This window comes from Simochromis diagramma, unplaced genomic scaffold, assembly GCF_900408965.1.
Source record: "Simochromis diagramma unplaced genomic scaffold, fSimDia1.1 OVJJ01000060.1, whole genome shotgun sequence".
NCBI lineage: Eukaryota > Metazoa > Chordata > Actinopteri > Cichliformes > Cichlidae > Simochromis > Simochromis diagramma.
In genome coordinates, this window is record NW_024387073.1 from 20,571 (window position 1) to 45,958 (window position 25,388).

Below are 25,388 nucleotides of genomic sequence, written 5' to 3' on the forward strand. Positions count from 1 at the left end.
AGTACACATATTTATCGACTGTGTGCACAGACGCCCACACACACACACACACCAATCTAAACATGTATGTAGACATAAATCTTATTGTTTGATCATAATTCTCCTTTTTTTTTTTCGAGAAATCGTGCAGTCAGTTCAGTGTTATCCTCTCCTCTATGTCTGTGTGTGTGCGTGCTCAGCTGACTGACCGCTGATGAGTCTGATGTAGCGGGGATATCGGTGCGCTCACCGCTGCGCTGCAGCCGCTGTTGCTGCAGGGGGAGCATCCGTCCAACAGCCTGCAGTGCTGCGATGCGCGGCAGCTCCTCTCTGCGCCTCTTCCCCCCGCATAATCGTTTTCAAGACCTCCGAGGAACAGATTCGTGAGAGAGGGGCGAGCTCCGTGCCAGCAGGGAGGTGAAAGAGTCTGTAGTGTACGTCTTAACTGAGGTGAGCTGTGGGGTTATTTGATTTTTTTCTACAGTGGGGTGCTGCTTTAGGCCCGTGTCCCCGTCTTCGGCAGGGGATTTTTTTCTGGGGTTGTTGTTTTTCAGCTCTGACTGAACGTTTGACAGCTTCTTTGATAGACAAAGAGGGGATAGGCATGAGATTTTTTTTTTTAATTTTTGACATTAACATGGTGGTAAAATAACTAAATACACAGTATGTCTTTATTCTGGAGATGTTTTTCAGCATATTAGAAGTGTTGTTTAAAGATAATTTCGGATGCATGAGTTTTCTTGCGCTCTCACTCAGAATAAGGAGGGCTAATAGGCCTGTGTGTAGCCGGGTATTTATATTCGCTACCTCGGATTTCTGTACACACATTCGCATTATTTTTTCCATATTTTCCTCATGTTTCACAGTACGAAGGAAGGTGTGCTAATTTTGTGCTAATTATCTCAAATAGTCCGAAACATGCGAGCAAATCTTTGGTAAGGACCCACGGACTATATGCATGTCCATAGCATGTTCACCGCGGCACTCCCTACCATAGGCTCGTTTTTAGGTTAATTACAACAGCGTGCAGCACACAGCTATGTTCTGATTGGCTTAGATTATCTGTTATGTCTTAGGGCTGTTCCGCTATCGCTGCTAATTATCATTCAGACGGGGAGATCAAATCTGGGAGGCCTGCAGTAATGCAAAACAATGTTTTGCATTACTGCAGGCATATCTTCACAGATATGCATCGTGTCATGTTGTCTTACCTTACAATCTCTGTTGAAATACAGTACTGTGCAAAAAGACCAACCCCTCATTTTTTATATTTTGATTCCAGGAAGCCAGATTTATAATTATTTAAAAAGTAGACATCCTGACGGTCTTAAACATTTTTCTTTTAAAGTCGTTGGCTGCTTATTGACCTAGTTTCAGTCTGGTCCTTGTACCTGAGCAATCTCACAGGAACGTTTTTGTTATTGCTGTTTTGTAAGCCACTGATCTATAAACAATTCAAACATAATCAGGGGATGACCTGTGTGGTGTCCACATTTAGTAAATAACTTGGCAAAGAACCAATTCTAAATTGTATTTTTTTTAACGTAAAATTTGCTCCTATTTCATTTCCTTTTGGAAGGGTGGTGGTACAAGAAGGAAAACTGCAAGAAAACTCTGAGGTATAGCAGATTACCGATTACACAAGAACTAGACTGAAAGGTATGACAGTGAGTGGCCAAAGCCATCTGTAAGCCATCTGCTGATTTAGAGGAACATTGCTAGTTCTGATCCTATTAATCTTTCCCCTGTATTGATTTAGTTTTTCCCCTCCAGACCTTTGTAAAATGTGGAGATACAGAAATTCTTTTATTGCTGCCATATAACCTGCATCATTATAATTGCATTAATAACATTCTCTACAGCATTATTCCATTTAATAATATTTCTCACAGTATTGATATTGCATTAAAGTTGTTTATTGAAGATGTTAATTTAAGGATCCTTTCATTATGTTAACTTTTATTACAGATACAGCCAGGAGTATTTCATACACATTGCATAATATTTGTGCTCATTTAGAGTAGAGATGGACCGATCTGATATTACGTATCGGTATCGGTCCGATACTGACCTAAATTACTGGATCGGATATCGGAGAAAAATAAAAAATGTAATCCGATCCATTAAATATCACGAAAGCACCTCACAAAACTTGCAACACGCCGTAACTCACCTCAGAACGTTAGCACGTCAGCAGTATGCATCAGGTGATAGAGCGGCTGTGGCATGCAGGACCTGTCAGTGGTCTGGATAGCATTTGGAGCTTCGCTAGCAACCCGGCATTTCATCTCCGACAAAGTTATCCCGAGAGAAGTAAAGCAAGCGTGTAAGTCCATCTCTGAATGTTTGTAAAGCATTCCTGCGTTAAGCTTAACAAACGACTGCCTCTTCTTGCTGCTACTTCAATCATGAAACTGCTTAATGATCAGCTGATCGGCTGCAAGTCCGTGTCTCTAGTTTGCTTTTGGCCCACTTTGCACCAGAAAGAGGAAACCAGTGGATAAACAACAGCAGCACGTTTAAGCTCGATAAGCTGTTGTTAGAATTTATTTAATATTACTTTCTACTCTAGGATCTTTTTCTACGTAGCTGACGCTGGTAACTGTGCAGGGGCGGATCTAGCAAAGTTTAGCCAGGGGGGCCGACAGGGCATGAACAGGGAAAAGGGGGCACAAAGACATACTTTTCTTTCTTATTCTCATTTAAAATGTCTCGTTTTTAATAAATAATTATCTGAATCTTACACCCAAAGTTTTAATTTGATGCAAAATGAATAGAAGTCCATTACTGTATATAGTAACTATTAAGTCTAATATATATACCCTAGTAAGCTATAGTACTTTTTCCTTTGGGAAGGTACCATCTGTGCAGTCTGCAATTTTGTTGAAGAAAGATGTTGAATCTATTTAATATTTCTTGAAAAATAATTGATTTCTGTGCATTTTATTTCACACTGCATCAAATTAAGGTTGATTACGTCGATTAAGCATCATGAGGTGGAGCGTGAGGGGTGGTTCCCTATTTTTTATTTATTTATTTTTGTTGTTGCTGGGAGTTGGAACCCTATTAGTTAGGTTGCTTAATATTTACACTAAGTACTCTTTAAAATACCAGAATAGGGAGGATGGTGTAGGTTTAAGTTTATTAGATTGATCAGTATTGCTGAACTATGAAATTTTTTTTTTGCATACAGGTATAACAGAATAGCGTTAGTGTAGTTGTTGTTTTAAACTTGAGTATGAACTTATACAAAATGCAGCAAGATATTTAAAAAACAGTTTTGTTGATTAAAAAAACACTATATCGGATTCATATCGGTATCGGCAGATATCCAAATTTATATCGGTATCGGTCATAAAAAAGTGGTATCGTGCCATCTCTAATTTAGAGTTGTTGCATTAGTCTACAAGAAGGTCTTAAGCTTTATGAAGCGCGAGTCTTCACAATCTATTGTGAAAAGGACTAAAGCATAGAAGGATAATTGCATGCATGCTTACAATACATATAATCTAGGAATGTGTCAGGCCTGAGGCCTTAACTCATTTAGCTTCCAACTGCATTTTAGTCTACTTGGTAACAGATGACCGGAGTCGACAACCAGCCCTCAGAGACCTTGAAGGCTTGAAGTTATTACCTTGTTTGAAAGATGTTATAGAAATGAGAAGTTCTATGTCTGTTTATAGCCATCTAAAATTTGTGCTCATTTAGAGTTGTTGCATTCGTCTACAAGAAGGTCTTAAGCATTTTACTGTAACTGATGTCTTTAACCTATTTTTACGCCATGGGGGGGCGGATACCTCACTGCTTTAAAAGTGTTCTCAACATGTATTTTTGTCAGAAGACATATGCTGATGTTTTCTCCTGGGTGTTAATAAACTCACCGTTTGATTGCACTTTTCTGGGGCCTCCGTGGTTTGTGACACTGCTCTACATTGATTGATTTCGCGACAAAACTAATTTCCTCCGGCAGCTGTGGTACCATGCAGTCACTTAATGACACTACATGGTCACTTACCTCATGATAATATAAGTTTATATGCACTCCAGGTTTCTTAAGAGTACATTCTGTTATATTATTATTAGTTGTTATCCACTTTTTCAGTCTGTACTCTTTGAGTTGTTTTTTTTGTTCTTTCCAGATGGAGAAGGCGCTTGCTCATTTCCACAAATGTTTACATGGTTTCTGGAGATGCAGGTGTCAACAGAGGTTTTCCTTTCAATGACTGGATAGAGGCAGTGAGGTAGATATTCCTATAAATACTTTTTAAACTGCTAGAAATGAAAGTCTGTCTGCTAAATGGTTACAGAATGTTTAATTTAATGTCTTATCAGTGAATTTTGTCATTGTAAGCAAGCCTACACACACACACACACACACACACACACACACACACACACACACACACACACAAGAGACATAGAGTCTTGATTCCATCACTTCAAAGGTTTTCTACATTATTTCTAACACTAGACTTTTCCTACTCTGAACATAAACAAAGTCGTCATCATTAGATGTAAGCATTTATGTCTTTAACAAGAAGGCTGGGGGGGCGCTAGCGAGCGCGATGGAGTGAACACGCTTACTTCAGAGCCTCTGCACATTCCAGCTTAATTTGCATCAAAAATAGGCACTTAAGTTACCAATCTGCTTTCAAAGACAAGCTTAAACTTTTAAACAAAGTTCCTACGGATTTAAATCCAAAAAAGTCGCTTTTATGGCGGCAAATCTGCAGAAATACAAATACGAGGCTTCGTCGACAGCTAAGACCAGTGCAGCCGCGGGCAAAAGTTGTGACAACACCGCTAGCCAAACACCGAAGTCGGCACCGATAGCTAAAATGGATGTGGCAGACCTCAAGACGGATATTCTTACCTCCTTGCGACAAGATAGAAGCTGTCATCCAGCAGGAAGTCAGGTCTGCTCTGGCTGACAGCTTTGATTCGTTGAAAAGGGATATCCAAGACGTGAAGGCAGAAATCAATAGCAACACTACCGCTATTCGAGCCGAGCTGGACCAGGTGAGAGCTAACGTAAAATCTGTCGAAGCGGGTCTGTCGAATTGGTCTGACGAAATGGTGGCCGTACAAGACACGATGGAGTCCCTCACAAAAGAGGTGAAAGCCCTTAAACACAAATGTGAAGACCTCGAGGGACGTATGAGAAGGGGAAACATCCGGATTATCGGTGTGACTGAAACTCAGGGTTCCAGCTCTCCGGCGGCGGTCTCTGCGCTCCTCAAAGAGGTGTTTCAGCTTGACAGAGAAGTCCGCGTGGAAAGATCTCATCGTAGCCTGACTCAACGGAGACCCGGGGATACTCCGCGCCCTATCATTGCTAAATTAAACAGCGAAGGAGACGCGGCGGACATCCTTAGGAGAGCGCGCAGAGGAAAACTACACTTCAAAGGAAACCCAATTGCCATATTCCCCGACTACACGGCCAGCGTGGCGAAAGCCAGAGCGGCTTTCGCTGACGTGAGGAAGATGCTCCACGATAGGCCGGGAGTCCGCTTTGGCATCCTGTACCCTGCCAGATTCCGTGTCTCTTACAACAACGTTGAAAAGGAGTTTGTGGATGCTGCCAAAGCCATGGATTATGTCAAGGAAAATATACTCTCTCCAGCAGATGGTGATTTCTTCTGTCCCAAGGTGGAAGGTAACTCAGAGTTCTCTATGTCAGTAAGCTACATTACTGTGCCTGGTCGTTACTACGTTGTGCAGGGCCTGAGTTCCAATAGTGTTTTAGCAGACAGTACTGAGATTTGTTAGTGGTACTGAGACTGCTCGCCCAGCAATTTTCCCCGAACTTCAGTTCATCATTCCATATGAAGACATCTAAACTTGAGTTAGCTGCACTCGGGGTCCCTTTGACTTTCTGTCCTGCTGTTGTTACCCCTGTTCTGGTCCCTTGTTCTCCCGGGGATCTTTTGATGGGTAAAAAACTTGTACAATATAGTTTATATATTAGTTTCTGGTTTGTTGGTTTGATGGTTCTTTCTGTATTGTCCTATGCTAAGCAAAACTTTGGGTCATCATGGAGTGCAAATTTACTTGTGCCTCTCGGATATCTTTCAAACGTAACCCTAAACAGTCAAGATAGATTTGCTTAAAGTCATAAGCTATAATGTCAATGGCCTCCACAGCCCTATTAAAAGGAAAAAAATTCTAGGCCAGTTAAAAAGTTTCAATTGTCATATAGCTTTTCTGCAGGAGACACATTTATCTGACATTGAGCATGACAAGCTAAAAAGGTCGTGGGCACAGCAAGTGTTTTATTCATCTCACAAGGCTGGCAGGAAAAGAGGTGTGGCTATCCTAGTACATAGACAGATAAACTTCACCCCACTCACTACATATAGAGACCCACATGGAAGGTACATTGTGGTCAACGGCTCTGTTGATGGAGTACTGGTTTCCCTCATCAATATCTATGCCCCTAATGAGGATGAGCCAAATTTCATACATACAATTTCTGATTTAGTACTTCAAAAGTGTTCTGGTGTTTTATTGCTAGGAGGGGATTTTAATTGTGTCTTGTCACCTTATTTGGATAAACAACCAAATTCTAAAAGCCATGCATCGCAAATGAGCAAAGCTCTAAAACATTTAACAACTGAATTGGGACTAATTGATGTCTGGAGAAATAGGTTTCCTAGAGTCAGAGATTATACTTTTTACTCGCATAGACATGCATCTTATTCCAGGATAGATTTATTTTTTACTTCTAACACAGAAGAGCATAGAATTGACAATATTGAAATCTTACCAATTACACTATCTGAACATGCACAATTATCACTAGGGATGGGTATCGTTTAGGTTTTATCCGATACCGGTGCCAAATCGGTACTTTTGAAACGGTGCCGGTGCTCAAACGGTGCTCAAACCGGTGCTTAAAGAATGGAGAACACAAAATTGGTCCAAAAACCTCTCATGTTCAGCTGTTTTTTGTAAAAAGATAACAATGTTAGCCTTTTCTGCAGCTATGGGGCATATATAAGATAAGATAACCTTTATTAGTCCCACACGTGGGAAATTTGTTGTATGGTATCACTCTTGGCTGGAAGCAGTGCTTAAACAATGGAAAAACACAAACTTTATCCAAAAACCTCTCATGTTTAGCCGTTTCCCTCTTTTTCTTTGGTCATTTTAGCCTTTTTGGCCAGGGTGAAGGGAGTATCTGCCATCAAACAAGAAGACAGCCGCATGTAGCTATGATGATGTTTGCTAGTTCACCTTACCTGCATTAATGTAATAACGTGGTTAGCCTACTCAACGTAAATTACACACGGACAACATTAAGCTACTCACGCAGAGAAGAACGGCTGCTGCTGCATCATCATCCGTCATCATTTCTGCTACACTGGCAGGGCTAGGGGCCAGGACTCTCCTCTTCGTGTTTTTGGGGATGTTGCTAACTCCAGGTCCGATAACAGGCACCACACCCGCAGTAGATGTGCACGGTGTGAGGTCTCGCAGCAAGCTATCAAATACGGTGCATTTCTCGACTTTTAAAAAAAAGCCCGCTATGCGTCGCCAGGTGTTTCATCGGATTTGAGGTGTTACCTCCTTTGACAGTATCACAGTATCAGCTTAAAGCACTTGTTGCAGGCTGCTGAGTTTGCATATTTTGCTGTGAAGTAGGGCTGGGCCATATTATACCGTTCACGGTAATACCGGTATAATGTTAGGCAACGATAGGAAAATGAAATATCGCGATAGAATGGGAGTAAAATGCGCATGCGCAGTGCCTTTGTTTTCATACGCACATGGCCGATTGTTGAGTGAAACAGATGAACCAGAATTGGTTTGTAAAAATGGTGCAACTTCCGTGATATGGAACTGGTTTGGTGTTTGTCCGTCAGATACACAACAAAGCACATTTTTTTTGCAGAACATACAAGCGGCCGTCATTATTGTCGTATTTTTTCGGACTAAGAGGCTCTTAAATCTGGGAGTAATCTGGGTCCTAAACTCCGTATTCTTCAGGTCAAACAACACTGCAGCATCACTGAGAGTTAAAAACTGTCTAAATTCTTTCATCTTTAATAAAACGATCAGCATTGCTGCTTTACCAGGTGTAACTATAAAGTTTAACTTCCAGGCATCCATGAAAACAAAAGTTATTACATTTAACGGAGTTAGAAGTTAGCAGGAAGCTAGCGGAAGTTAGCTTGCTAGTTTCGCTAGTTACCTAAGCAGGATATTGCATGTTCTGGCTGAGAGATTTCTGAAAAAATTCAAACGTACAGCTCTGCTATCACTTCCAACATAAATGAAGACAGAAAACTAAACAGCAGTGACGTTTGTAGGGTTACTGAAGTTGGGCTAGCTGGTATATAATGATGTAATACGTGATCGCTAGCGACACAGCTATGTTAGCATAACATAAACAGTGAAGCTGGAGGACGAACACTAACACTTTTCCACTTATAAAAGTTAACGTGAAGGTTCCTCATGGTTAGAGACAAATGCAATCGCATGGCAGGATGCTGTAAACGGACCAAACTTCAGTCAGAACAACTGAGATAATCCATCCACAATACGAGGTTAGTCATTAATATACTGCAACAACATGGGAACAGAGCAGCTGTGATAGAATACAGCATTAATGAATCAATGGTACAGAAGTGGAGGAAGCAAGAAGAATGAGTTTAATAAAGTTTGATTTATCTGACTGCTTTGTTTCGCTTAATGTGCCTTATAATCCCGTGCACCTTATGGTCCGAAAAATGCGTACTGCACACTGCAGTTTAATGTTGCAAAGCACCCCTTTTTAACTTCAGTGGATATTATACATGGTTATGCTCAGGATATGTCAGCCCATTTCTACTGGAAATGCCTTTTGGTTAAACTTTCAGCAAGGAATTTGCATTTGCACTGTTACATTTTTATAAAGCTTTAATGTACATAAAAACCAGCTTCTTGTTTAAGTGAAAATAAATGGAAGGTTGTCTTTTTGCGCTAGTAATGTTGTGGAGTTGTATTTTGTCTCGCATCAATTATATCGTCAGTTATATCGTTATCGCAAATTTTCAAATATATATCGTGATAAATATTTTTGGCCATATCGCCCTGCTCTACTGTGAAGTACAGCCAGACTTTTGACCGCTTCGCCTTGGGCATTTTTAATCTGTAGCTCTGCTCTAAAAGAACGTACGTACCTGGACCCGCCTACTATCCTCGGAAACGTAAAATGATTGGCTAGAAGTGTATCACAGCTCAGGAAAAAAAAGCACAGAAATAAAGCACCGAAATGTGCGCTGCTTTTCGGTCTGGTTACTACCGTTTATGTGGACACCGGTACCCATCCCTAGTTATCACTCTCATGGGACTTAGGATTGACACCAAGACTAAAACTTTGGCGATTAAATGCCTCACTCCTAAATGATAGCCAGTTTTGTGAGTTCATACATACTGAACTAAATACTTACTTGGAGTTGAACACAACTCCGGAGATATCGCCTTTAACTCTCTGGGACTGCGCCAAGGCATACATTAGAGGTCGCATAATATCATTTGCAAGTGCCAGGAAAAAAAGAAAAGCGGCTAGGCGGTGTGAATTGGAGGCCAAAATAAAATACCTAGAGCAACAACACAAAAAAGCACAGACAGCCAATTTGCTTTCCGATCTTAAAATGTTACGTAGTGAGCTTGATAGTTTATTAAACGAGAAAATTGAGGGCAATTTAAGATTCATTAAACAAAAATACTATGAACAGAGTAGCAGGGCTAGTAGATTGCTGGCAATAAGACTCAGGAAACAGCAAACTCGTAATATGGTCCAAAAGTTGAAGTCAGATCAAACCCTAATTACTAAACCAAATCAAATTGCAAGTTGCTTTGCCAATTTTTTTCGAGTCATTATATAAAAATTCAGATACATGTAAAGATGACAATACACTATCTGATTTCTTAGAAAAGATCAATTTAAAAACACTGCCAGAATCTGTAGCAAAGGAGTTAGATGAACCAATTCAGGAACAAGAAATTTTACAGGTGATTTCAAACCTTAAAACTAAAAACAGTCCTGGCCCTGATGAATTTATTAACGAATTCTATAAAAAAAACTTAAGGACAAAGTCGCACCCTTATTACTGAAAGCTTACCACTGCGCTCTGGAGACTGGGACTATGGCGCCATCCTGGAATGATGCTACAATTGTCGTAATCCATAAAGAGGGCAAGGACCCCACAAATTGTCAATCATACAGGCCAATCTCATTACTTAATACTGATTCACGCATTCTCACCACGATTTTAGCCAAAAGAGTTAGTGAAATTATTACACAGGTTATAAATCCAGATCAAACGGGGTTCATTGCAGGAAGGCACTATGGGGACAATGTTCGTAGATTGTTGAACTTAATGTCCTTGTACAAGACCAAACAAGAAGAAACAATGATTCTGTCTCTTGATGCGCAAAAAGCATTCGACAGGGTTTCCTGGCAGTACTTGGGCCATACACTTGAAAGATTCAAATTTGGGCCAAACTTAATTAAGTGGATACAGATTCTTTATTCCAACCCAATGGCGGCTGTACGGGTAAATGGAACAATATCAGCCAGATTTCCGCTGGAACGTGGGTGTAGACAAGGATGCCCACTGTCGCCCCTGCTGTTCGATATAAGTATTGAGCCTCTGGCGCAGTTGATTAGAGACGAACATGAAATTCAGGGCCTTTCAATTAATGGAGAACAGCATAAATTGTCCATCTATGCAGACGATGTACTTTTATACATTTCAAATCCTGCAGTCAGTGTACCTCATTTAAAAGAAATTATTAGTACATACGGTCACCTCTCTGGTTACAAAGTTAATATTGACAAAACATTGGCAATGGATATAGGAGGAAACATTTCACAAACATTTAAGGAGCGATGTGGCTTTAAATGGCCAAACGAAGGTATCAAGTATTTAGGAATTCAGATTCCTCACTCATTATCAGACTTGTTTAAAGTAAATTATGAAGTTATAGTTGCAAAAATAAAAAAAGATTTAGAGAGATGGACAGTCCTGCCTCTGTCTTTCTTAGGTCAGATTGAGAGTATACGTATGAATGTATTGCCAAGACTTCTATACCTTTTCCAAATGCTGCCTATTAACATTCCCAACTCTACATTTGATAATTTAGATCAACTTTTTTCCAAATTTATATGGCAAGGATCAAGTTCCAAACATTAAAACTGTCAAAACTGCAGGGGGGATTGGCTGTTCCTTCTTCCTCCTAGCGTTTTTCCCGCTCGGTTGCAGGGTCCGCTTTTCTGCAAAGTCGTCTCCACTTGGGTCGGTCAAGGGCGTCGGTCAGATCGGCTTCGATCTTCTTCACGTCGTCCTTGATTCGGTCCATCCATCTCCGCTTTGGTCTGCCTCTAGGTTGACGTCCTTGGGGGCTGAGCCGCAGTGCTGTTCTCACCACTGAGTTCTCATCGCTCCGTACCACATGTCCGTACCACCGCAGCCTTGCTTCTTGCATCTTATCTGTGATTGGCGCGATTCCCATCCTCTTTCTAACGTCGGTGTTCATGACGTGGTCCCATCGTGTCAGGCCTAGGCACCATCGCAGCATCCGCATTTCCATCGTGTGAAGGGCTTGTTCGTGCTTTGCGGTGGCTGGCCAGCACTCGGATCCATAGAGGGCGACGGGGCGCACTACACTCTTGTAGATCTTTGACTTGAGGCGATTGGGCATTCTTCGGTCACACAGGACGCCGGTGACTTGGCGCCATTTCATCCACGCTGCGTTGATCCTGGCTCGTACATCTAGTAGGATATCGCCGTCATTGCTGATCATCGATCCGAGGTATTTGAAATGAGGTACTTTCGCCAGATCTTCTCCATCGACGCTGATCATGCCGTCGGTCTGGGGGCCAGCCTCTAAGTATTCGGTCTTGTTGGTGTTGAGCCTCAGGCCGAAGTCAGCTAGGCGAGTCTTCCACTGCTGCGTTTGGTATTGCAGTTCTATTCGCGATTCATCGGCCAGGAAGACATCGTCGGCGTAGAGAAGTGTCCAGGGATGGGGTGACTGGAGATCCGCCGTCGCAATGTCCATGCAAAGGATGAAGAGCAGCGGGGAGAGTGCCGAGCCTTGGTGGACGCCCACATTGATGTTAAAGGGCGGCGATGTTCCCACTGGGCTTCTGACCACGCTGGTGACTTGTCGGTAGAGGGGCTTTGTCCAGTTGACGTAGGCTTCAGGAACTCCATGTGATCGCAGGGAGTGCCAGATGAGGTCGTGTGGGACACGGTCAAACGCCTTTTCCAAGTCGAGGAAGGCCATGTGGATGGTCTTGGACTTCTCTCGGTGCTTCTCCAAAAGCAGGCGGGCAGCATGGATGGCGTCCGTCGTGCCACGCCCCCTGATGAAGCCACATTGGTTGGGCGTTAAGTTGACGATTTCTCGCACCCTGGCGTCGATGATCCGTTCGAAAACCTTCATGGTATGGCTTAGGAGTCGGATCGGGCGGTAGTTGGAGCATTCAGCCACATCGCCTTTCCCTTTCCAGATGGGCACTTGGCTGTTCCAAATCTGAAATATTATTTCTGGGCAGCTCAGATGAGACCCCTGACTGTATGGGTGCGGGATTTATCTGAAACTCAGTGGCTAAACATCGAGAAGACAATGTGCGAAAGATCATTGGAATCCTTGCTTTTTTCTAACATTTCAATTAAAAATTTGCATATGGGGGAATGGACAAGGGTCACACTAAAGATTTGGCGTAGAATCAAACAATCATTTGGTCTTCCAAAAGAAATTTCAATTTTATCAAGCCTCTCCTCCCTGCAGGGTTTTTCTCCTATTGTGGAAGACCCTGGCTTCAGAGCATGGTCAAATAGCGGGCTTTATAAACTATGTCATGTTGTGAGGAATGGGCACCTGAGCTCATTTGAACAGTTGAGAGGTCAGTTTCGGCTTCCTTCTTCTGACTTTTTTTTAGGTTTCTACAGCTAAGAAGCTTTTTGACAAAACATAAAGAATGGAGGCAAGTTTTGGAGCCCTCACCCATTGAGGAAATATTTCTAAAAATATTTCAAAGTAATTCCTCCCCAAAATTAATCAGTAATTTTTATAACGCATTTATGAGTTTCAATACAAATGCAACTTTGGATATTAAGGCAAGGTGGGAAGCTGAGACTGGCACTCAAATTTCAGAGGGCACCTGGGAAGAGGTGTTCGGCGAAGCCCATCTTGTGACTTATTCTGGGCTGTGGAGAGAATTTAAATGGAAGGTGGTCATGAGATATTTTAGAACCCCAGAGATAATGGCCAAAATGAAGCCTACAAATCCTGACACCTGTTGGCGAAATTGTGGTACTTATTTAGGAACCCATTCACATATATTCTGGTCATGCCCAAAACTCTGCTCATTTTGGAATGACATATTTAAAGTTCTCAACACAGTTTTCCAACAACCATTAACGAAAGACCAACAGCTAGCCATTTTAGGAGTATTACCAAATGGTTTTGCGGGAAACAATAAAAAGTATCTCTTAAGAATCTTGCTTACAGCAGCACTAAAGTGTATTACTATTAAATGGCTGAATCTTGACCCACCTTCATATAATATGTGGCTTGATAAAGTGAGAGAAATTTACCAGATGGAGGAAATAACATACGCTCTGCGGATTCAGAGAGAGTTGTTTACTGAGCGTTGGCGACCCATACATGCTTTACTGTTTCAATAATTTAGCATAGGTCTGTTTCGTTTTGTTCATTTATGGCTAGATTTGTCACGTTATTTAATATTACATAAAGTTTTTGTTTTTGTTTTGTTTTTGTTTTTGTTGTTTTGTGTTTGTTTGCTTGCTTGGGTTTTGTTTTGCTTTCCAGTTTTGTTTTGTGCTTCCTAATTGCAGTTCTTATTTTGATCTACATTTCTGCATTGCGGTTTCTGTAACTGTCCTACTTGTGAACATTGACAAGTACAAGTTACAATGTTGTAAATTATAATAAAAATTGAGTTTAAAAAAAAAAACAAGAAGGCTGGATTCCTACTATGTAGCTGTGTATAATATTTAAGTTCCCACAATATGAGCAATTCATTTACAAGAATACCATCTCGCCCACACCCAAGTGCATGCAGAATCAGAAATGGAGTTTTTGTTTTTCACAGCTGGAGGAGAAAGAAGTAATTGTGTGCTGGCAAGTTTCTAAAAGGGGGCACATCTGCATTCAGTTATATACAAGAAGAAGAATCGAGGAGAAAAAATATGGGAGGGGAATGAGGGATTGGAAGGCATTCATGATTTCGTTATGCTGATCCTTTCAGCAGATATATATAGATCTCTTTTAATGGCTCCACTGTGAGTGCAACCACAAAAATGCGAAAAATTTTCCATCGATCTGTAGCTGTGGTGACGACTTAGAAAATCTGCAATTAAACAACTTCCTGTGGGCTGTTTTTGGGGTTGAGCTGAAGTGGAAGGGGTGGTGCAGGGGGATGACATAACCTTTTAACTTTAGCAAAACCTCACAAAGTTGTCACACAAAACAGAGACTGTTGATTTTGTTCCCGTCACTTAAATCGCATTCCTGTTCGGAAATATCGTCAGAGTATAATTATAGAAACCAGAGCGTCATCCAGCATTCTAATCTCTGACAGGTTCCAGAATGCGGTCCATGAGGAAGACGGTGTTGCTAGTCATCTTGGTGTCTGTGGTGCTAGTACTGGCTCTCCTCCATTCGTGGCCCACTCGGGGTTATATCACAGTGGATGTTTGGCAGCGACCAGCGTTTATAGTAGAGAGGCATCTGGAAGAGAGGGTCCCTGAGTCAGACCATCGATTGAGCAATATTCCCTTCCATGTAAGGGATAATGTGGCGAGGTAAGTAATGCTATTTTGAACCAAAGCGGACAGACCTGAGTTTAAATCTGATCACATGTGTCTTATAATCTGTCCAGTTTGCTGGCACGTAATGGATGCATATGTGAGGGCGAAAGTGGGGGGGTAAACCTACCGTTCGCACAACTCTTGTTCCCGCGGGTGTCAGCTCACCCGCTGCACACTGCCTTCGAGGCTTCAGAGCTGGAGGAGATGAAGAGGAGACGGGCTAAAGAGTACAGCAGCTTTCAGACGAGGTAAGGAGTACTTAAGAGATGTTTCACATATTTTTATCTGTGTGGCTAAAATATTATGTGGCCTGATGTGTTGTTTTATTTAAATTAAATAATGATGTAACAAAATGTGTTACTTGAAATAATCCATCTGTCTCAGTGCACGCTACAGGAAATTGTTTTTTAGACTTATCTATCTCTAACATGGAAAATCATCCACGATCTCACATCACTATTGTCAAATCTGCTGATCTGCTTCGCTTTGTGGTTTGTTACTACGCGGTTTGAATATACATGCATTAGAACATATATAAACACAGACCTTGCTTTTTGCTTGCTTCCTGTACACAACTGGCAGCCTTAAAACCTCCCTGCATCTCTGTGGATCGTGCAGGAGTTGTGCATTAGTAAGGCTACATAGACGGGTATTTTTGAAAATGCAGCTTTTTCTGTTTGTTCGGGCCTTTCGTCCGCACGTAAAAGCGTTTTGGATCACTGAAAATAGAGGGTTTTTTAAAAACTCAAGTTTTGCGTTTACGTCTGTACAAAGAAAACAGAGATTTAGCCACGCAACGTCAAAGGTGAGCGCCTTTTTTTTTACGTCAAGCTGTGCGTCACGTTATTGTTTACATGAGATGAATTTGTACAATGGCAAGTATAGATAAAATACTGTTGCTTTTAATCTTACTATCTGCAGTTTTTACATGCTTACATACACACACAGTTACTGTCCCTCCATTTAGAAACACAGAGGCATCAGAGTGAACGTCGACGCGGCTTCTACATTCAACACAGACGCTGTCACAACCCAAATCCCGACGCCATTATTATGAATCACTCAGACTAAATATTCAGTTTCTTTATTGAATAAACTCTGGCTGAGAGAGCCAGTGAGACAAAATCCACTGAATACTGACTTTAGTTATTAACATTTGAAATGATGAAGGCAATTAAAAAGTAACACAAAATTAGCCACCTTTCCAGAAAAATTTAAACTTTTCAGAAGTACTGAAATTAATTCCTAATACGACAAAACTTGTTTTTATCAAAAGCTTTGCTCTCCAGTAAGAAACGTGAGGTCATTTTAATAATGATATCCGCGGATAATAGTAATTGTGACTGTTATTTGCGAAGAGCTTCCTGCTTTCTGCTTGCTGTGCTTGTTCATGTAAAAAAACAAAAACATTTCATTTCAGGTCAAAGACCCCTGCAGATCTACTCATTATTGCTGAGGCTAACAGCCCCTTGCAGTATCCGACACAGGGGGTGGAAGTACGACCCCTGAAAACAATCATCATCCCAGGTACGACTTCAGCGAGTGAGCAACTCAGATATTTATGAAAGTCTCATGGTTTTATCATTTGAAAGTAGTTAAACTGGCCCCTAAACATTAAAAATTAACCTGAACTAGAGGTGGTTTATATACTGGATATTCTTTGTACCTACATATATTGTAAGGTCACCCCCCTGAAAGGCCTTATTTATCCAGCTGGTGCATACAGGAAATGGACTGAAAATCAATCAGTGTTTGTTTCTCCTTTTCCAGGCTTGGCCTTACATGACCTTCCCAGAGATAATTACTCAGTGAGTGCTCAAACGTGTCTGTCTTTAAATATTTTAGATGCCTGCAGTCCTCTGACCTTGACCGCTATTCTTTCCATCATATGCAGATAAACATCACTGCCACGCTGGGAACTCTAAATGTGGCCGCGGAGGTAGACGAGGTGAAAATCAAAGGTGATGGCGAGATGCACATGACTCTTTCCAGCCGCCTGCTGCCGAACATGAACCGACAGCTGCAGTTCGTCACCTACACGAACACGCTGTTTCATCCCAGCACGGCAGACACAGGTGAGCCCTCGGAAACAATCCACCGTCTTATCGGCTCTGGACTTTGTTCTTCTGTATTTTTCAGCAAATTCCACAAAGGAGAAAGTAAAGACACAGAAAAAGAATCATCTCACACCCTAATTTGAGTCTGTGTTTAAATTTAAAGCAATATGTGGATTTTTTTTCACTCTCGGTCATTAGATGAAAACTCTGATACTTTGATCATGCATATACAGTATATACGAAGGTACAGCAGGAGGTGACTGACATGCATGCTTCCATCTCCCGTTTCTGGTAGGTGGCAACTCATACTTTTAGACTCTCCTTTTTCTCCCTCCCTCGTGCTCACAGACACATAACGGGTACAACAGTCCATTCTCCCTGCTGCACGGACTACACTGCCCATGAGGCTACATTCTTTAGGGCTATGCCTGTAACACTCTGCCTATTGCCTTGATATTAAATCATTTTTGGAGTAAAAATTCAAAAAAATATTTCTTCACGTCATTATGCGGGCCGCAAGTAGGGCCGCGAGATTGAGACACAGGCATTAGAGCCTCTTCATGCGCGTTTTGTTTGGGTTTTCACCGGCGTGGAATTACCAAATATAGAGAGGGCATAGCCTAGCATATGAAACAGGAAAATACCGCAGTGTAATCCATTTTTTTCAACAAAGTAACTGTATTCTGAATAATACCTTTTTAAATGGTAACTGTAATAGAATACAGTTACTCATATTTTGTATTTTAAATATGCAACGGCGGTACATGTATTCCATTACTCCCCAACACTGTCTGTACAACACCAAGATTGTTTTGTTTGTTTGCCATCATCACATCATCAGACGTGGCTAACCTTCCCGAGTGTCTCCAGCCTTTATACTAAGCTACTCTGTGTACCTTGCTTTTTTTTCCCTTTTCAGTGGCCTCACACCTGCTCTTGTATGGTATTCCTGGCAGAGAAAATTATTTGCAGAGCTGTTTCTCTTGAGCTAGAATTGGGCAACCAAGCAGGATTCAGTCTGATATCAGAGCCTCTTTGTTCAGCACAAAATTAACAATAGTAAGCATGCACAAAACCTGAATGGCTGAAGGCATGTTTGCCCTTGTCTTTTGACTTTCTGCCTGTATAGTATAACCCAGTTTCAAAACAGCTGGGGCACTTTTTAAAATGTAAATAAAAACTGAGTGCAATCGATTTTATTCACAGCAAAACTTAGAAAATACAATGAGTCTTTATAATGAGAGTATGGACCTTATACAAAAAGGCAGATCAGCATTTTGTCTTCATGACAGAATCATGTCTGTCTTTAATGCACGCGCATCTGAGTGATGTAGGACATTAAATCGAATTTGCCTAACCACAAGTAGGAAAGGCTTTCACAATCTTTCCGCTGAGGATGACAATGTATCTGAACATGACCATAGCTGGACTGGTGCATCAAACCCCGGGTTCCTGTCTCACAAGAAAAAGTAAAACCCACAATGAAAAACTGTCTTTAAAGCTCTTTTAACAACTTTTTGCCATTTCAACCAACGGAAACAAGACATTGCCTTGTCTTGTCCCTTGCAAAAAGAGATTTATCAAGGTTCTCTGAATCTTTCGATGATATTTTTTTTACTGCAGATGACGAGATATTTAAAGTCTTCACAGTTTTACAGTGAGGAACACAATTCTTTCACAATCGGTAGACACTGTTTTATGCAGATTGGTGAACCTCTCCCCTTCTTTACTTCTGAGAAAACTTTTTAAGATGCTTTTTTTTCCCTTAAATGGTCCTCTAGCTATTTCTTTTCTATTTTTAGTAACACTTACTTTTCCAGCATTTCCTGTCTCAATTGGGGACATGTTGCTTCCATCAAATTTAAACTGAACTAATATTTTCCTTAAAATGGCCGTTTAAACACTGGATATGCTTTAATACAGTGATCCCCAACCTCCAGTGTCAAACAATATTTTCACAAACTGGCCTTTAAGGTGTCACAGATAAATACAACAAAATAAAATGATATGACCAAGACAAAAACCGTGGTAATTTGCAAATATCATAATAAATGCGAATTCACTTTGTAATTGTGTAACTTTATTAGCATTTTCCTCCTGAAAATGTGCCAACAACATTGCGAGTGACATCCTCCTCTCTGCCCCTTAATGCTCTCTGGTCGCTATGGTAACGTTTAAATATTTCTTTCAAAATAAGACACTACAACTACAAAGACCCAGGGAAACAGAGTTAACAATAAAAATGCTGAAAACCATAAATTTCACATTTGAGCCACGGGCGACCGTGGTTGGGAATCGCATCTGTAACCGGAAGGTCGCCGGTTCAATCCCTGGGCTCTCTGTCCTGGTCGTTGTGTCCTTGGGCAAGACACTTTACCCTACTTGCCTACTGGTGTTGGCCAGAGGGGCCGATGGCGCGATATGGCAGCCTCGCTTCTGTCAGTCTGCCCCAGGGCAGCTGTGGCTACAACCGTAGCTGCCTCCACCAGTGTATGAATGTGAGAGTGAATGAATAGTGGCATTGTAAAGCGCTTTGGGTGCCTTGAAAAGCGCTGTATAAATCCAATCCATTATTATTATGAGCTTCAACTCTCGCGTCCCAGTACCGAACGACTCGGCCTGGGGTTAATATCTGTTAATAACATCTGTCTTTACTTGTCATCCCAACCCTGTAGAGTTTTTATGAAGGGTAAATTAGTCGTATGAACTAAAAGTGCTTTGTGTTTTGTTTTTTTTGTGTTGTTTTTTTTTACTGGAATTGTCTATAAAATGCTGTAGAGTTTAGCATTTTAACCTGAGGGTCTGAAAAATTGGTTTTGTACAAAGACATGACATTGTTATGTCTACATGCTTTACGAGAACCAGATGAGAGTGAGGCATTCATAGTTTTATCTTAATGATACTCGTGTTTTTTTTGTGTCGGGGGTCTTTTAGTGCAGCTTGAGACAGAGGGACATCAAGCTGTCTTCAGCATCAAGATCCGACACGGAACAACACCTAAACTGTACAACACTGGATCCAAAGGAGGTACAGCACCGGCATGTTGACGGTGTTTATAACTAAAGTCAGACGTCCTTTCTGAGTCAAACAGCACTTTCTAAAGTCAGTTTTCCTCCATCAACTCTTTGCAGAGTACAACATCAGCGCCCTCGTGACAATAGCCACAAAAACGTTCCTGCGTTACGATAAGCTTAGAGATCTTATCGACAGCATCAGAAGATACTACCCTACTGTTACCATAGTTATAGCTGATGACAGTGAAAATCCCCAAACCATCTCTGGGCCTTACATCGAACATTACATCATGCCCTTTGGAAAGGTAAGGACACACTGGAGTCTTCTCCCTGCTGTCACTGGTGATGCGATCTCAATCTAAACCTCAGCGTTGCGTCTCTTAGGGTTGGTTTGCCGGCCGAAACCTGGCCGTATCCCAGGTGACCACGAAGTACGTACTGTGGGTGGACGATGACTTCATCTTCACAGCCAACACCAAGCTGGAGAAGCTTGTGGATGTTTTAGAAAGGACCACTCTGGATCTAGTGAGTAGCAGAAGAATATTTTTTTTCTTTTTCTCAGTTAATATTAAAGTTTTGGGGCTCTTGCAGAGACAGTGTATCTATGTGTGTGAACTAGGTGGGTGGTGCAGTGCGGGAGGCCACGGGGTACACCGCCACCTACCGTCAAACCATCTCCATTGAGCCAGGAGAGGAAGATGGTGACTGTTTACACATGAGGAGAGGATTTCATCACGTCATTGAAGGCTTCCCCAACTGCGTTGTGACTGATGGGGTCATCAACTTCTTTTTAGCTCGCACAGACAAAGTCCAGCAGGTCGGCTTTGACCCACGCCTCACCAGGGTCGCTCATCTGGGTGAGTACAGGGCTTCCTTTCATATCAAAGGAGCAAATTTAGCATCATGCCATCTGTTATTTATTCAGTGTTTTGACTGCCGGTTGCAAAAAGATGCCAAAATTGAAAAAAAAAAAAATGTTATCATTATTATTATTTACGCATTTATACACAAGTCTTGAGCCACCATTCTTTTTTTTTTTTAATTGTTTTGGGAAATATTTCTCCAGGCATTCAGAGGCTCTTTGAAAGTTTTTCTTTCTTTGAGTGTCCAGAACCCGGGCCTCAACATTGTTGAAGCAGTGTGGGATCAGAAAACAGAACAAAAGGCAGCAAACACTCAGCTTTGAATGTCCTTTGAGAAGCCTGAAGAACTATTCCTGAAGGCTGCTTCAAGAAATTATAAGAAAGCTAAAGCTCAGGCTGTGTTTAAGGAGAAAGGTGGTAAAACCAAATATTTACTTTCAAGCTTGTTAGAATTGTACAAACACTGTTTTTGATCACCCATTTCCCATTTGTTCTAGAAAAATATATAGAAATGAGGTGTAACTCAAGACTTTTGCACTTTATCGTATATTCATATTCATTGTTTTTCTATCCTCCTGCAGCACTGAGTCAATTTGTGTGCCATATAAAATTAATTTAATGTTTCCTTAATCATTTAAGAATAAAAGGGAGATGAATATCTCAGATTAAGGTATTGATAGCAACAATATCTTAGCAATTTAAGAAAAAAGATTCATATCTTATTTTACTTACTGAGACGATAATGTGTGCAAGATAATTTTTGCTAGCAAATTATGCTGTGACATTTTCTTATCAGCACACACCACCATGGAGGAGTCGCAGCTCGGCTTTAATTTACCTACATTAAACTGAATGAAATGTGATTTAAATGGAACATTTAGCTCACGCCACCTTCTCCTCACTTTCATACCTGCAATATTTCATCAATTAAAAGTGTTCCTGACCCACTGAGGAATGTTTACCCCCCTCCCTTTTTTTTTTCTAGAGTTTTTCATCGATGGCCTCGGCTCTCTCCATGTGGGCTCTTGCGATGATGTCATTGTCAATCACGCGACCAAAATCAAACTACCCTGGGTAAGCCAGTCAGAGAGCGACAAGACCTACGCCAAGTTCCGTTACCCATCAGCCTCCTCTGATGCCACGCACACCAAAAACGGCCTCCTGTACTTCAAGAATCGGTTTCAGTGCTTGACTCATAATTAGCTTCCCCTCTCCTCTTTTTCTCGAAGGTTCCTCCGCTCTCCCCGAGTTGCCAAAGAAGTTCTCCTCCCCCACGCCCTGTCAGATAAGATTTTGGTTTGCCTTCTCTTGAGAACCTTGAAATTATTTTTCCAGCTTCAGCCTTTAGAGCAGTTTTAGCATGTTTTATCTGTCAGTGCACAGCTCTGCGGTGAGCTAAAAAGTCCTCTAGCATCTAGAAGCCCAACATAAAAATTTAGGCTTCCTTTTTGGTGTGAAGACAGGAGAAAATGAGCTGCAGTGCCCAGTAACATCTCGAGTCATAAAGGGATCTTGGTCATACCCTGCACAAAGACCAGGCTTTGGGAGAACCGAACAGGTAGCAGCCAGTGTAACTTCATTGTCATGCTGTTCTGGGTAGATGTGCATGCATTCTCCTTCGATTTGCACTAGCCGAATATAGAATTGAGCTTGGAACAAGGTCTTTCTGTCAGTGACAACAAACCCTATCAGTTAAGTGACAGAGCTGCAGACTCGGAGCTCCAGTGTGACCTTCTTGCCAATGCCACATGAAGAACGTGTTCCAAGTCTTTTCATTTGTCGGGTTCTGGTACTGACTGGCCGTGCCAAAGGTCTGGATGCTGCTAGCTCTTGGGTGCTTTAATCTGTGTGTGTATTATGGTTTTACTGCCCATTACCCAGAATCCTTTTGTGTCATCCATGGAGAGATAAGTAAGATCTGAGGAGGAGAACCTTTTGGTCTCAGTTCATCAGGTGTTACCTGGTTGTGGGAGCAGCTGTAATCGTCGTCTTCTGCTGTTTGTCTGTTTCCCCAACAAGCATCTGAGGAAAACGAGGCGTTTGAGTGCTCACCACCGGATCTTTACATGTGGTCAAAAGAAACATTGGTTGAACTAAAGTACTTGTAAAATACTCACATCATTATGAAAAGAGGATGGAGAAGGGGGGGGGGATGAAGCAAGAATACAGTTTTTTATACTGAAACTCCTCTTTGGAGCACTCCTGCATGTCAGAGACTCAAGTGGTGATGCTGTTCTTTTATACCATGGTCTTTAGATGGCGCCCTTGTATCACTGTATTTGTTTCCTAAGCAAGTTTTTTAACTTTGTTTTGTTAGCAATAAGGTGCCAGAGATTTATCAACTGTTTTTTTTAATCCCCAAGAGAAATATCGACTTATTTGTAACTATTTTATTTATTAATTTATTAACAATTTGTTTGCCTTTTATTAGATAGAACAGTGAAGAGAGACAAGTAAGCAGGGGGGTGTCGGGTCAGAAAGCAGCACATCGGAATCGAACCTGATCTGCTCTGAGCTACACCGGCATCTGTTTGTGACTTTTAATTCATTTCTATTTTTCACCAAAATGTGACGTTCGTTCTGTTGATGGAAGAAACTAACAGCAGTGTTCCTGCTGCTTGGTTTGTATGTAGTTGTGTACTGAAGAATTTGTCTCACATTTTAATTTGTAAGTGTTGACAGATGTAGAATTTTTTTAAACAGTGATGTTTATTGTGTGGACACAGAAATCATTTGTTGCCTGCTTCACCCACCCACCCCCACACCCAAAACAAAAAAATATGAGTTGTTTGAGCATTATGAGAGTTTTTACATTCATTTCAAATGTTATAAAAATGTGTGTGGGGAAAAAAAAACGAAATCTTGTGTTCAATGTTGTGATGTTGGTTCAAAGGATGAAGACGCTGACTTACAATAGATTACAGTCTTTTGATTACAGATTACAGAACTTAATTTATAAGCACATCTTTTATGCTACCTATGATAGATGAGAGGCAAAAACTGTCAAATAATAGCAAGCACGGTTTATATTTGAGACTAAAAGCCTGCGTTTAAAACCAGGTTTTGAATTTAATGGCTGAAGTTGTCTGAGAGTGTCGGAGCCTGGAAGCTGAAGGCTCTATCCCTGAGCGTCTGAAACTTGGAGAGAGGAATGTACAGCAACCACATGTCAACACAGGAGGAAGATTTCTCAGGTGGGGCTGGGGGGTGTAGAGCTGAAGGAGATCAGAGAGGTACTGAGGGCCATGAACATGAAGGAACATGCAGGTAAGGAGTCTTATATCTAGCTTCATCTTGCTCGTGCCAGGTTGTGCCCTGTCTTTCTTTCAAAACAGCTTTAATTATTTGTGGCAAAGATTTAACAAGTTGTTAGAAACATTCCTCAGAGATTTTAGTCCAGATCAGCGTCACACAGTTGCTGCAGATTTGTCTGCTGCACATCCATGATGAGAATCTGCCGTTCCACCACATCCCGAGTCTGGTCTATTAGATTGAGAGCTGGTGACTGTGGAGGCCATGTGAGTACAGGGAACTCATTGTCATGCTCAAGAAACCAGTCTGAGATAGTTTGAGCTTTGTGACGTTGTGCATTATCCTGCTGGAGGCAGTCATCAAAATACCAGTTCGATGTGGTGATAAAGGGTTGAACATGGTCTGCAAGAGTACTCGGATAGGCTGTGGCATTTAAACAATTCTCTGTTGGTATTTAGGGACCCAATCTGTGCCAAGAAAATATCCTCTACACCCTCACACCATCAACAGCAGACTAAACTGTTTATACAAGGCAGCATGGATCTGTGCTTTACTGCTTACCACCAGATTTTGATAGCAAAAGTTCAATTTAACCCTCGGTTTCCTGTTCTTAGTTGACAGGAGTGATCCTCTGTGTGGTATTCTGCTGCCGTAGCCCAGCTGCTTCAAGGTTCTGCTTCTTCACACCTTGGTTGTAACAAGTGGTTATTTAAGTTACCGTTGCCTTCCTATCAGCTCAACGCAGTCTGGTCAGTTTCACCCAGAGAAACTGCATAATGGATGTTCCCTTAAAATTCCGCCAAGCACAAAAATAAAAAACAAAAGCCTTCGTATTAATTACAAGGTTTCGTCTTCATTTTCAGTGGCAATATTAAGATGTTAAACAAGCAGACAAACATGTAAAAGATGAGGCAGTGTGAGTCTGTGCGATGCAAATGAACAACAAGGATGTTGTGTGTCACATAGTCAGATGACTGAAGGACAAATGGCCTCTGTGTGATGCAGAAATTTCAGGCAGTCTTTTGCTTGGAGTACTGAAATTTTTTATGTTCAGAAGTGTAGAGCAGGTGCCAGCAGCGCGAGTTTATGCCTTTTCATGATTTTGCTTACTGTATAAAAATTCGGTTTATATGTATGTGTATAAACCCAGCTGCAATTTTTAATATAAAAATATAATAATTAATTAGTTAGACCATATAATTAATCATAATATAAAATATTTGACTTGTAAACTGGTAAATTAAAGAGCTCACATTGTGACTCACTCTTTAATTCATAATGATGAGCATTTCCCTCCACTAGAGGGTGCTAAGCACCATCGGGTTCCCTGCTTTGTAGACCAGAGATCAGATTGTGTGCAGCTTCGATTCGTTTGGATTTTCTTTTTAAATA

At 41.3% G+C, this 25,388-nt stretch overlaps 1 protein-coding gene across 4 annotated transcripts; it reads left to right on the forward strand.

Moving 5' to 3' along the window:
• Positions 1-243: 243 nt before the first annotated feature.
• On the forward strand, positions 244-23,416 carry LOC120742203 (beta-1,4 N-acetylgalactosaminyltransferase 1-like). Of its 4 annotated transcripts, none has more exons than XM_040045369.1 (12): positions 244-429; positions 4,119-4,220; positions 14,582-14,804; positions 14,882-15,058; positions 16,231-16,337; positions 16,581-16,618; positions 16,705-16,885; positions 19,802-19,894; positions 19,999-20,186; positions 20,266-20,406; positions 20,501-20,738; positions 21,730-23,416. In XM_040045369.1, the coding sequence occupies exons 3-12, from the start codon at positions 14,590-14,592 to the stop codon at positions 21,945-21,947; spliced, it is 1,596 nt and encodes a 531-aa protein (XP_039901303.1). In that variant the 5' UTR covers positions 244-429; positions 4,119-4,220; positions 14,582-14,589; the 3' UTR covers positions 21,948-23,416. The 4 variants fall into 4 exon arrangements, with proteins under 4 accessions (XP_039901303.1, XP_039901304.1, XP_039901302.1 ...); XM_040045368.1 differs by lacking the exons at positions 244-429; positions 4,119-4,220 and adding an exon at positions 4,456-5,635 and having other exon boundaries at positions 21,730-21,818; positions 21,974-23,416; XM_040045370.1 differs by lacking the exon at positions 4,119-4,220 and having other exon boundaries at positions 408-429.
• Positions 23,417-25,388: the final 1,972 nt, after the last annotated feature.

Bases quoted from the DNA above. Each gene is read 5' to 3' on its own strand.
- LOC120742203 (XM_040045367.1), top strand. From the start codon at position 4,822: ATGTGGCAGACCTCAAGACGGATATTCTTACCTCCTTGCGACAAGATA. The intron at 16,619-16,704 runs GTGAGTGCTCAA...CATCATATGCAG, and splicing joins TTCCCAGAGATAATTACTCA to ATAAACATCACTGCCACGCT. The intron at 19,895-19,998 runs GTACAGCACCGG...AACTCTTTGCAG, and splicing joins CAACACTGGATCCAAAGGAG to AGTACAACATCAGCGCCCTC.